This window comes from Saimiri boliviensis, chromosome 1 (genome assembly GCF_048565385.1).
Source record: "Saimiri boliviensis isolate mSaiBol1 chromosome 1, mSaiBol1.pri, whole genome shotgun sequence".
NCBI classification, from domain to species: Eukaryota; Metazoa; Chordata; class Mammalia; order Primates; family Cebidae; genus Saimiri; species Saimiri boliviensis.
Window position 1 is genome coordinate 66,731,139 of NC_133449.1, and position 14,337 is coordinate 66,745,475.

Here is a 14,337-nt window from a genome sequence, read left to right on the forward strand (position 1 = left end):
GCAATTATTCAAGAGCATACAACCTGAACGTGATGGTTAATTTGAGGTGTCAACTTGACTAGACTGAGGGATGCTTAATGAATGGTGAGGCATTGTTTCTTGGCGTGTCTGTGAGGGTGTTTCCAGTGACGATTGGTTTGTGAATCAGTGAGCTGAGTAAGCAAAATGTGCCCTCAATGTGGGCGAGCATCATGCCACAGCATAGGCTGGGAGCCCAGATGGCACAGACAGACGGAAGAAGGTGGAATTCCCTCTCTCCACCCCTCCTTCCCTCAGAGCGAGATGCCCTTCTACTCCTTGCCCTTGGACATCAGAACTCCAAGTTCTTGGGCCTTTGACTATATGACTTGCATCAGCAGGCTCCTGGATTTCTAGCGCTTTCTGTCTCAGACTGAGAATTATGCTATCAGCTTCCTTGGTTTGGAAGCTTTTTAATTTAGACTGAGCCACACTACCAGAAACCAAGGGTCTTCAACATGCAGACAGAATACTGTGGGACTTCTCAGCCTCCATAATTGTATAAGCCAATTCCCCTAGTAAATCCCCTCTCACATATCATTACACAGGGATATCCTGGAGCTATGTAGATTGAGTTCTAGAACATCACACTAAGCAAGTCACGTTAAGTTTTTTGGTTTCCTAGTGCAAATAGAAGTTATGTTTAGACTATACCAGTCTATTAAGTATATAATACCATGTTTTTAAAAATGTACATAAATTAATTAAAAACACTTCATTGCTAAAAAATACTATCATGAGCTTTATGCAAGTCAAAATCAAAGATCACTGATCACAGACTGCCATAACAGGTATAATAATAATGAAAAAGTTTGAAATACTGTGAGAATTACCTCCCAAAATGTGACTCAGGAACACAAAATGAGCACATGCTGTTAGAAAAATGGTACCAACAGGAAAGAGTCCTGACTGGCCCAGTAGAGACAAGGGAAGAGGGAGGCCCTGGATCTGCCACTGTAATCAGAGTGAGGCCAGGTGGAGAAAAATGTGCAGAAGGTGAAGAAACTATGAAGGCATCATGAGACCTGGTTAGGAGACACAGCCTGGAGAATTATGAAAGATACACTGTTGTTTTAAATTTCAAACCACAGTTACCTGTGTAACTAAAGAACCCTTAGGTCCCACAATAGGAAAAAGTAGAAACTCACCCAGAGGATACCAGATTGAAGGATATATCCAATTGCAGTTCCTACCAGCATACAGGTACTAATAACACTGTTAAACATTTTCAGCTTCAGCTCTTGACTGCTTTTGGCAGCAAAAGTATGCTCAAGGACCAGATGAGACAGCGATTTGATATTAGGAGATGATTAAGATGGATTCTTGAATGATGCTCCCCAAAAGATATATACATATATATATATGTCCCAATCCCTGGAACTTGTGAATGTTATCTATTTGGAAAAGGATCTTTGCAGATATAATTAAACTAAAACTCTTGAGATGAAATAATCTTAGATTATCCAATGGACCCGAGATCCAACAGCCAGTGTCCTTACAATAGGAGGGCAGATGGAGGTATGAGAGGAGAAGGGATGTGAAGACAGTAGCAGAGATGGGATTGATGGGCTACAAGCTAAGGAAGGCCAATGATTGTCCCTAGTCACTAGAAGCTAGGAGAGAGGCATGGAATAGATTCTCCCCTAGAGCCTTGGAAGGGAATGTGGCCCAGCTAACACCATGATTTGAGATTTCTGGACTCCAAAACTGTGAGAGAATAAATTTCTATTAAGTCAAAAAAAAAAAGAAAAGAAAAGAAAAAAGAAAAATAGCACCAACAGACTTGACACAGGGTTTTCACAATCTTTCAATTTGTAAAAAAGCAAAATTATGTGAAATATAATAAATCAAAGTGCAATAAAATAAGGTATGCTTATATATGTCTCCCCTATTGGTCTCTCTGGAGAGTCCTAATACACCTGACATGGCTAAAAAATAAAAAGTAGTGTAGAACATTAAAGTAGCAGGCATGGAAAGTAAATGCTTTAAATCAGGGTCCCATGTGCATGAAAAAAATAATAGCCTTACCTACACTTAAGGCTTTGATAGGTATATACATGCTGTTTGCTCAAGTAAATTAACATAGCTATAATCCTCCTACTAATATGAATGACTACCTAAAATAAATAGCTGGCTCACACCGAAATAAAAATTCACCTTCATTAAAAGACATCCCACTGGGTACCTGTGGGAAAATATTGCTTAGGAGAGATTTTCCATTTTTGACTGTATTCCTTACAGTGGCAGTAAAGCATACCCAATTCAGGCAATAAATTATCTCCCCATGATAACCTATGTTTGTCTGTACAGTATCTATGTAGGAAACTAACCCCAATTTCCAGTCTTAGTGTGTAAGGTCCAGGTGCAGCTTATCTCACTCTTGACAATCTACACAAACCGAGGTGTAGTACCCTATTCCCATAACTACTATAATGGGTTTAGGGATGGACAACTAACCCAAAGTGAACCAAGAGTCAAAACAAGGACTTCTGCAGGAGTTATGGAGAAAGAAGTGCTCTAAAGTAAAAAGGTGAGATGGGAGAGGCATATATTCTCAGGACCTCCCGAGGCTGTGTCACAGGGTGAGGGGTTGGGGGAGGGAAAAAACCCTCCTAGAAATGCCAGCTATACAGATCACTTACATCCAAAACCATGGGGTCCATTTTGCTATGTAAAAGAAGAATGTCCAAGATTTCATAAGACCAATGCAGAAGACAACAGCTAAGAAAGAAGTATTTCTGACACTGAGTTTTGTTTGAGCATCCAATACAGCTGCTCCTGAAACTATTAATAGAAGCACCAAACTCATTTAACCTTCCCAGTCAATCGAGCTTACAAATTCTTTCTTTAAAATTTTTTTTTTTTTTTGAGACGGAGTTTCGCTCTTGTTACCCAGGCTGGAGTGCAACGGCGCGATCTCGGCTCACCGCAACCTCCGCCTCCTGGGTTCAGGCAATTCTCCTGCCTCAGCCTCCTGAGTAGCTGGGATTACAGGCACGCGCCACCATGCCCAGCTAATTTTTTGTATTTTTAGTAGAGACGGGGTTTCACCATGTTGACCGGGATGGTCTCGATCTCTTGACCTCGTGATCCACCCGCCTCGGCCTCCCAAAGTGCTGGGATTACAGGCTGAGCCACCGCGCCCGGCCCTAAAAAAAATTTTTTTTTAAACAGGATGTTGCCCAGGTTAGAGTGCAGTGGTACAATCATGGCTCACTAAAGCCTCTATCTCCCATGACCAAGTGATACTCCCACCTCAGCCTCCCAATATTTTAACTACAGATGTGTACCACCATGCCTGGCTGATTCTTTTGTTTTTATTTTTGGTAGAGAAAAGATCTTGCTACGTTGGCTAGGCTGAACTCCTGAGCTCCAGCAAGCCTACCTGCCTTAGCCTCTCAAAATGCTGAGATTACAGACATGGGCCACTGCAACTGATTTGCAACTTTAATCACTTACAAGCAGAAGGATCCTCAATAATAATCTCAAATCCATTTGCCTATGAACATGTTACTGTCAGTCTGGTGGCTAGGAACTGTTTAATGGTATTAGGGAAAGCAGAGTTTAATTTTATGTTATTCCAAGGGATACAGAAACTTAGTGTTAAAATAACACTTTTAATCGTTATGGCCAGTAAGGAAACCTTCACAAATGCCCTGTTTCAGAGAAGAAAAAGGTGGAAGAATTGAAGAGCCAAGACTGAGGAACCAAGACATCTAGCTTTTTCATCCCTTACTTAAGGTATATTCTGAAAACTGGTTCTAAGATGGAGAAGAGCTTTAGGTCCCAAAATAAATGCTGGTGTTTGGTTTGCACTGATTTTCAGTTACTTATCCCATGGAAAGAGGTTAAGATAGGAGAAAGAAAGGATACCTGCTCTGATATAGATAAAAGACTGCAGGAAAGGTAAGCCAGCAAAGAATGAATTAATGACATAAAAAGTTTACCTAGTGGGAATTAAGTTAGAAAAGTATCAGAGCAAACAATATACTGAATTCTATCATTTTAGAAAAAATATTAAATATACCTCCACAAAACTAATATTTTGAAAAGATAACTTTCTAAAAATATTTTTCTCCAAAGTATACTAAAAATATTAAGTCATATCTGAACATTAACTATTTTGTAAATATGCTATCTATAATAAAGAAAAAAATGTTCTTACTGTTGACGTAACTGTCGACAGCTCTCAATATGAGTAGATGTATTTTGATGCTGAATCCAATCCTATTGTAAAAGGAGAAAAGTGTCGAAATTAGAATATTCCTCATGTTGACTAATGAACAAGGCTTTTAAAAAAGACAAAGAATACATCTTTTTCAAAAATTAAACAAATGTAGTTATAAATAGCTTTTGGCTACTCAATAAAATTTTCACAAACAAAAATTAAAGGTCCTCAAACAAATGTACTTAATACCATACCTCATTGATCCCATTTGAAAATATTTTAGTACAGAAAACATTTTAAATATCATATCCATGGATGTTCATTTTGAAATCAATATATAAACTTGAGAAAATCAAAGCATGGATCAGCAAAAACTTATTGCAAAAAACACCACACCAGAAAACACCAAAAATTCTGTTAAGTAAAATGGTATCTATGAAACAGTATCTTCACAATACAGTATTTCAATGACAAATGCCTCTAAAATTCATGCTAACATCAACAATCAAAAAATGCTACCTCATAGGCCAGTACCATTCCATATAAGGTACTCACTATTTTGGTAAATAAGATTAGTAAAAATACGGGAAAAATGCTGCTCATCAAATCTATTTTCAAAATTTAAAAGTAACAACATTTCAAAGATACAATATCCCTTACATATTGAGCTTTACAATTAACAAAATGTTTTCTTACACATAACTTCATTTACAAATAAATCTGTTCTAAAATTACAATCTGTACCCATAAATAGCTCTGGAAGATACATCTGGATTTAAAAGAAAAAAAAAAAAGCCAATACAGTTTTCAAAGATACAGTTTCCAAAGTCAAACAATTAGTTAAAAGCAGTATGTGTGTTACTCTAAGTATCGCTATTCCTCCAGGATTTGGAAAAGCAGAAAACTTACTAAATAACTCTGTATTTCAAATCTTTGCTTAAGGAAAATGTGATTATTTGTTTCCATTTCAAACACATTTTAGTTTAGGTCGTTGCTAAAGATGAACTGTAAGTTTCCACAGGTGAAATCACAGTTGACAATTTTAGATTCTGCCTTGGCAAGAATTATCTGAAAGAAGGTACACTGATTTGCAGTGCAATGCTCAGCATCAATTTAAACTCAGCAACAAGGTATAACAAATCCTAAACTATTTCATTAAGCCATGGAACTGATTGTAGACTACAAAAAAGAAATGTTTGTACATCCTGTTTAGTAATACAAATAGAAAGCTAGAAGAGATTGGCAGTTAAAAGTATCTAGTAGTACTAAAATCCATATTTTTAACGTTAACTGGACACTTTACATCAAACAGACACACTGGTGCAGGCAGTAGGTTGGGCATGATTTATTTGAACCATAAAGTGTTTTATCTGAATACGTTGCCAACATTTAATAATCCAGAGATGTTAATCCCAAATCCAGATTTCCAGGTTTTCTTGAAAAAATAGGATGATACAGTAATACAGGATACCATTCTTATAGCAACTATCAGCTGATGATGATGGCTGCCCTATTTAAGACATACTCTCCTCACACATAACACACATTATCTTACTGTACTTTTAATAGGCTTGCTTCACAAATTGACATTACTTGCTTTGCTTTAAGCTCAGTAAATACACCTATCCTGCCCCAATTTCTAGACTCTCTGGCAAAAGTATCCACATTCGATAATGGTCCAAAAGCAGCACTGCCTCCCCAGAGAAAAAGTGAAAATTACCAGCTAAGGAGGAGACTCTGCAGGGACTGTATAGAATTAGGCAGGCTCAGGATGAAACTGAAAATGTCTACCCATATCAGGGCTCACTCTGTCTCAACAATTTTTTACTGTCAGTACTTTCTCAAACTGGATTATTTCAGTCATTACGACACAGACCCTAAACGAAGGGAAGTTTTTCCTTTAAAATCTGAACCCCAATTTAACAAGCAAATACATTTCACATTCTCAAAGTACATCTTCACAGCTGTAATTTCTGAGACTCGAAGGTGGGAAATATACATATTGTCAGATTTACTCAGTAGAAAAAAGTTTGCAGTTGGTAATTTACATTTATTGGCTTCATATTTATGTCATATATATATATATACAGACACACGAACATTTACGAAGCAGCAAAATATATCACAGAAATGAGAAGCAGTTTGTACCATCAAAATCCCCATCTTCACAAATCTCTATCATCTGGCCATTTAGCAGTGAAAAATTCTTTACTTAGATGAGCCCCATTCTGTTGTGCTGTCTGTTAAAAGAGGGGTGTGTGTGTGTGTGTGTGTGTGTGTGTGTGTGTGTGTGTGTGTTTAACGGCAATCTATGTGAGTTCTAATGGTAACTAAATGATTTTCTCTTCTCTCAAATCTTTACTTTTACCCTATTAACCCAGGTTTTTACCAACTTATACTTGAACAATTAGAGAAGCTTCCAAGTGGAGGTCCTCCTCCGTATCATCTCATCTCTATTTACCCTGCATATTTCAGTCAGGTATCCCTAAAATATACTTTAAACATGTCACTTCACTTATCAACAAACTTATTTAGCTTTCTAATGCCTCTCACCTCAAGTCTAAACTCCTAGGCTAGCTCTTCAAGGCCTTTCATACTTATTGCTAATATGCTCATCACTCTTTCCAACTGCCTCCTACCACAATGAAATGTAGTCTTCTCTCTGGACCTTTGCCTCTCTGTATATTGTTGCCATCCCTCCTCCTTTTTTATTTATTTATTTTTTTTGAGATGGAGTCACTCTGTCACCTAGGTTGGGGGTACACTGGCGAGATCTCCCAGGTTCCAGCAATTCTCCTGCCTTAGCCTCCTAAACAACTAGGATTACAGGCATGTGCCATCATGCCCAGCTAATTTTTCTATTTTTAGAAGAGATGGGTTTCACCATGTTGGTCAGGCTGGTCTCAAACTCCTGGCCTCGTGATCCGCCCACCTAGGCCTCCCAAAGTGCTGGGATTACAAGCGTGAGCCACCACACCCGGCCCCCTCCTCCTCTTTATACAGGCATATCTAAAGCCTCTTTATCATTCAAGATCCATCTTCAACCTACTCCATGAAGTCTTCTCTACCACATCATTCTAGTCAAGATAGACTTAGTGCATTTAGTAACTGTCGTTCCATTAGTCTAAGTAGGCTGTAAGTCTTTTGATGTCAGGATGCATATTTATACTTTTTAAACACATACTGCTACAAATACAATAGTTAAAATAATTATTAAATTGGTAAATTGGTAATGATTACATTAGTAAATTGATGATGCTGACCTGAGTGACACACATCTGAAATCAATATAGAAATATTACATCTCTGTCCCCTACAGTATATCCAAACTAGTTAAATACACAAAATCACTTGTTGCCTTCTATTTGTTTTAAATGTCTCGGGAGTATAATTTTTCTCCTCAGTAAGACTGGATAAACTGCTTAATAACATCTAAAATTTTACACAGCTCCTCATTTCTGCCCCAATACCTAATTGGAGTCAAGTACAAAACTGGTATCCGTAAGTACATACTAAATTAAATGTATACCTTTTCTACTGTACAGAATACAAATTAAAACTTCAAGTTCTTTATTCAGAGATGTATTTTTTGGGATTCGTCATGATTAATTAGAAGTTTAAAATAAATTTAAAAATTATGTGGTACGCCCAGTCATAAGAATACAGAGACTAACATTCAATTCACTACTTAGGCCAGGGCTACTTACAGATTACAATTAGGTGACATGAATTATTCTAAGACTTTTTCCCTTGTAAAGACTTTGCTATCCCTTCTGATGGAATAAGGCAACTATTATTTTCATAGAATTTGGCACAGCTGGCTCAAATGGGATCGAATGCTGCTTTCTTTCACTGAAGTTAACTTTAAGAGAAACAACAGATCTAATTATCAGTTTCATGTTGATAAAAACCTGGTGAGTAATGAAAAGAAAATCAAAAGGCAGCACTGCAAGAAGAAAAGAACAAGAACATAACCACCTATAGATTTTTAAGCCTAAGTATACAACCAATTCCTGACCATGGCCTTGAATCAAAGCTTTTTCCCATGTTAGTACATTCCCTCCTGACTCTTCACAATCTGAATCAATAAATCACATCGGTAAATAGAAAAAACAGTGCTTGCCAAACACAGATAAATAAATAAAATTTACTTGAAAATTCCTGCTCAAATCTACCAATGATTACTAATAGTATGTTCTACATTATAGTACACTTGACTACCTCTGCAAAATACTTCCTTTTAACTATACTATTAAGTACCTAAATCATGTTTATTTTTTAAAGAATTTTCTCTTCAAATTTCTGTCATTTAACTCTATAATGCATCTTGACTTATTTTTGCCATGATTTTAGAAAGCTTCTTCTCAAAAAAAAAAAACACATTAAAAATCACTAGTCTACATAAAGTCAGAAATATTTAAATCAACATTGTCTTTATCCCAAGACAGGTATATATGTGCAAGGCCGTAATATAATGTCTCTTAAATGTGTGAATTACAAATGGATTATACCATCTTAAGTATAAATGGGTTATGCTGTCTCTTTGTAGTTTTATACTAATAGATCCTTTTAGAGAAAGGTGATTCCACGTAACATTGTCTTGTGAAGTACACAGTTTATGTTATATAAATTTTATGTTGCGTAAGTGGGATAACTAAAAGTTTAAAATAAAGGGACAAGTTTAATATATGGTGTGCCCAGTCATAGGAATACAGTAAGCCTAACACTGAATTCAGTATTAAGGCCAGGGCTACTCAAGATTACAACTAATATTGAGGTTGCAATTTAAATTACCTTCTGCCATTTCCTTAATGTCTAGTTAACAGCAGCATACATATTAGAATTTAGAGAAAACTCTGGCGCTGAGCATCATACAGTGATCTTTTTTTAAAAACACTCACCTTCAAATGACTACATTCTACGTTACACAGAGAACACAAATGTGGAAATATTCTTGGAGACGCTGCATAATAATCATTCATCATAGAAGGAGTTGGAAGTCTCTTCATTTTCTGGGCATCAGCATGTGAAAATTTTGGTAGCCAGGATGCTTTCACAATACCAAAGGGAGACCGAATGGGAATGTCAGTCTGTGACTGGTAATTCTTTTTACTTCCTCTTGATCCAACATGTACATTAGATGAATTAATCACAGGCTCATGTGGGATCCGCTCTTGTTGGCTTACAGCTGAAATTAATTCTGACGAAAATGGTTGCTGGTTCATAGACGGAGGAATCAGAGACTGACTCATTGTCTGGCTAACTGTTTGGTTAATGGATTGGTTGACAGATTTTATAGGTTCAAGGACTGACTGTCCTCCCGAAATGTGTAAGCCTGACATCTTGGTTCCACTCTCAACTGGGAAAAAGGACCGATTATTGGAGGACTCACCGGGGAAGTCCATTTGATGAAATACATCTTCAACAGGAAACATAGAATTACATATCACATTTGGATTGGGAACAGATGCAGAAATGCTCTGCTGTGACTGAAATTCATTCTCAACCTCATCAGTTGGAATTTCAGGATCATAAATACGTACTTCAAGTGGATCTTCTGTGTAGCCATATTTGCTTGCATGCCCGTAATCAATCACATTACTTGAAACTGCTTCACTACCAAGTGTTTCTTTATTTCTGCTCTGAGAAGGTAAATTAGGTAATCTGCGCCCCATTTTTCGCATTCTTATATCCCTCAAAATTAATGGCATATTTTCCGGAGTTAGTTGTTCATCAGGATAACGACTAAGTTCTTCTAGGTCTTCATTAGATAATCCAAAACTTGCTAAGATACTTGAGGCACTCTCTTTAGTATAGCGGCTCTGTACTTTGGGACTCTGCTCTGTAACCTGTGTTATAGAACTCTGTTTCACTGCCACTGATGCAGATATATGAGGCTCATCATCCCACCGGCTACCGTGAGGCTTCCCCTTCTTCTGTTGTGCTTCATGAAAATCCAGTTTTTCTTTGGTCAATCTTGGATCAGTTCTGTGTTGAGTTACCTGAACATTCATTCTCTGTGGTCCCATGTTCTGATAAGATTCATGGCCAGCAAATCTGTGTGGAATTCCACGGGCTCTCCCTGCTGGGTAAAATCTTGGGAGACCCATAGATCCAGGCCTCATAAATGGTCCTGGAGGCCTCATCCCAGAAGGGTTAGGTGCTCGTGGCCTTTGAAGTGGAAAGTCTCCTCGAGGATTGAACCTGGGTCTCGACATGGCTATTTTCAAGAAAGCCTGATTTAATAAAGCATAAGGTGGTGTTGAACCATGTGAGGCAACGGCATTCAGCTGCTGAAGCGCCAACTGAGTCTTAATCTGAGCAAAGTGCAAAGGAGATGGGCCCAACAGAAGTGGGTTTGCAATGCCCAGGTTCAAGGAATTCACAAGTGGTGCGAAATTTTCCAAGAATAACACAAAGCTGAAAGTTAAAACACAAACATTAGATCATTTTAACTCAAACTACTTTATGAAGTGGGTTCTACAGCCAGTGTAAAACATTTTGAAATAAAGCCACGAAACCATTCTGCATTTCATACACTTTTAGAGTAAGGGCTTACGAAGATTTAAATTTCCCAAAAACTTTCTCTTTTCTTCTTTCCCGAATGCAGAACACAAGCCCCAACCTCAAGTCAGAGTTCATGTACACTGTGTTGTGTTGGGTGCTGTCCTAGGTGCTGAGCAGTAATTACAACTCCTTTTACATAATCTTGAAAAATACTGGGAATTTATTTCACGCTGTAATACTGAGGAAAAAAGATGAAGGCATTAAAATACTTATAAATGCACACATACTTAATATGCATGTTATCAGATATACAAATAAAGAAAATAAAACCTGTAAGCCTGAAGTTTCGTAAGACCCAATTTTGTAAAACACAGTCTTCTTGGAATGAATCTTCACATCTAATAAATTCCACGGGACAAATAAACTACACTTAATGTTCCTATTATTAAACGGTTGTTTCTTGTAAGATAAAAATTTGTTGCTAATAAACTTGTTTGCAGAGTCTAAGAAAACAGTATGCAATGGCATGGAATTCATTATAATATAGAAAATACGTATTCCCTTGGAGTCCCTCCATATTTGTCTCACAGTATAGAAAAATATATATGGATGATAAAAATTATTAACTTTACAGAGCACTGTCTATGTGTCAGTGTTCTATGAACTTTAAATGGAATAGGTCATTCAATGCTAACAATCCCAAGATATGTACAGAGGAAAACACTAAGGCACAAACAGGTAAAGTAACTTACAAATACAAGTGACTGTGCTGAGATTTGTATCGAAGATTGTCTGGTCCAGTAATATGTACTATTAACCACTAATAAATGTGAGCAAAAAAATCTTGCCGTTTTCAGGCATTTTATTAGTTAAAACTGGTTGCTGACCAGCCCATCAGACTGCAGCACTATCCACACTTCAAAACTCCTCTCAGAAAACACTACTTTAGCTACCATTCAGGACCAAGGTCAGCAGCCACATAACTTGCCTTTCCTCCTGGAATTAAAAAATTTATAAACATATGGACTATGCTTGTGCTTTCTATTAGGACCTCACTTTTATGCATGACTGAAATGCATGGTGGAAAATCTGATGTCTTCAGGCATCTACAATTGTTATCAAAATCCACACCACGGATCCTATTTGCTAATCATCACTGGATCAAGCTACCATTCCATCCATTACTTTACTATATACTTTTCTATTTATACATAATATTAATAAAATGTTAATTGGGCTGGGAAATGGTCTTTATCTGGTTAATACTCTCCCTTCCAGTCATTTTGCACGCTGCCACCACATTTAACCTTTGCAAAAGAACATTTTTACCACAGAACTCCTCTGTTCAAAAATCCAGTAACATCTCATTCCCTTTATTTCTTAGCTTTACTGTTTAAGGTCCAACCAATCTAACCAAACTCTCTAATTTTATCAGACAGGTATTTTTGCTATGCCACTGTTCCTATTCTTCCCAAGTCCCTTCACCTCTTCCAATCAAAAACAAACGTTGCTCTGGATGCTGACTTATTCATCCTTCAAGGTCAGCCCCCATTCAACCTCCCTTGACTACCAATCCCTGAAATAAGTCTTCCAATAACCTTTTTTTCTTTTTTATAAGACAGAGTCTCACGCTGTCACCCAGGCTGGAGTTCAGTGGCACAATCTCGGCTCACTGCAACCTCCACTTCTCAGGTTCAAGTCATGCTCCTTTCTCAGCCTCCCAAGTAGCTGGGATTGCAGGCACACACCACCATGCTACCCAGCTAATTTCTGTATTTTTAGTAGAGATGGGGTTTCGCCATGTTGGCCAGGCTGCTCTCAAACTCCTGACATCAAGTGAACCGCCCGCCTCAGCTTCCCCAAGTGCTGGGGTGTAAGCCACCTCACCTGACACCCAATAACCTTTCTTATTTATTGCTTGCACCATTTTCTGGACTCTTACTGTCCTATGTTTCTGCACTCATACACACAGTCTTTTTCAACAACGTAATGTCAATTAAAGGTTTACGTTCATGGCTAAGTCTTATCCCCCAAGCATATAAACCCTACTCCTACTCAAAAGATCCTCAAATATGTGTTAAACTATATGAATGATCACATCCAAAGTACTCACTAACATGCACAAATTTTCCAATTAGAATGAAACACAACAACACAGCAAATATACAGGCTTCTGATTCACCAGATACAAGCTAAAGACACAAGCTTACCAAACACCAATACCCAAATTTTGTTTAAAAGTTCACTTACAGGCCAGACACGGTGGCTCAAGCCTGTAATCCCAGCACTTTGGGAGACCGAGGCGGGCGGATCACAAGGTCAAGAGATTGAGACCATCCTGGCCAACATGGTGAAACCCGTCTCTACTAAAAATGAAAAAAAAAAAAAAAAAAAAAAAAAAATTAGCTGGGTGTGGTGGCATGCACCTGTAGTCCCAGCTACCCAGGAGGCTGAAGCAGGAGAACTGCCTGAACCCGGAAGGTGGAGATTGCAGTGAGCTGAGATCGTGCCACTGCACTCCAGCCTGGCGCCTGGCGACAGACCTAGACTCTGTCTCAAAGAAAAGTTCATTTACAACAAACTCATGGTCTTTTTAAACAATCATAAATCATATGAAACTGTGCCTGCCTTCTACATAATGAAATCACTTCCAAAAACAAATGTCTTTACCCAATCCTAAAAGACACACATTGCTTATGTAAACAATTTATCACGTAGTTATTTCAATGCTTTCTGCACGATTTACTCCACTTGGTGAAGAATCCTCTTATAACTTCATAAGCACAAGCTCTTCCAAATAATGTTTCTTGCCCAAAATAAAACAGCAAAGGAACAAATTTCAATCAGAGTGATCTAATTACTAAATGGAATTCTGAACACGTATCATTTGGAATCATCTCCATTTTAAACTCCTTAAAGGCAAAAATCTACTGTGTATTTCCTTATGTGCCCAACATTGCGTTATACTGATTTAAGTACACATTTATAGAAGGTAAGAGAATAACAGCCTCTGATAAACTGTATTCTCCAGAATACTAGTCCTCTAAGAGTGGTAATCTACAAAGATGTTCCCTGGCCAAGAAAGTATGAAGGGCACCGTACTTGATTTTTAGAGGGGAACAATGTCTATTAGCATATTAAAGTCTATGTGAGAAGTAGCTCACACCTATAGTCCCTAGCTACTCGGAAGGTTAAGGCTGAAGAATAGCTTGAGTCTGGAAAGCAGAGGTTGCAATAAGCCGAGATTGCACCACTGTACTCCAGCCTGGATGACAGAGTAAGAACCTGTCTTTAAAAAAAAAAAAAAAAAAAAAAAAAAAAAAAAAAAAGCCATGTGAGGGCCCTGTTGTACTTGATACACTTACCAAAATCTTTTTTACATTTTACACTTCCCAAACCTGGGTTTCTATTTATAGAATAGACATGTGCTTCCTATGGTGGGCTTCACAGGACATAAAAGTTAAGAGAAACTTTCCTACCTATATACCCAGGGGTCATGTCTGAAATATTTAGTAACTAGTAAAGAACATGCAATGAACAATCAAAACATAGGCACTTTACAGTGTGGAAGCAGACTCCTAAGCCCCTCCTTGGTATACCATCCTTAAACTTTTAAGGGTTGAAGTTGCTGTAGCATGAGAAGG

At 37.7% G+C, this 14,337-nt stretch overlaps 1 protein-coding gene across 6 annotated transcripts in view; it reads right to left on the reverse strand.

Moving 5' to 3' along the window:
• Positions 1 to 14,337, reverse strand: part of ZNF638 (zinc finger protein 638) — a 167,129-nt gene that overhangs the window by 78,343 nt on the left and 74,449 nt on the right. For 5 of the 6 annotated variants that reach the window (XM_074398572.1, XM_074398569.1, XM_074398567.1 and 2 more), the window contains exons 2-3: positions 9,088 to 10,606; positions 4,184 to 4,245 (exon numbers count right to left, since the gene is read on the reverse strand). In XM_074398572.1, coding sequence (XP_074254673.1) covers positions 4,184 to 4,245; positions 9,088 to 10,404 — 1,379 coding nt within the window. In that variant the 5' untranslated portion in view covers positions 10,405 to 10,606. Of the gene's footprint in view, positions 1 to 4,183; positions 4,246 to 9,087; positions 10,607 to 12,943; positions 13,992 to 14,337 lie in introns of those variants that run through there. The other variant, XM_074398588.1, reaches the window with a different exon arrangement.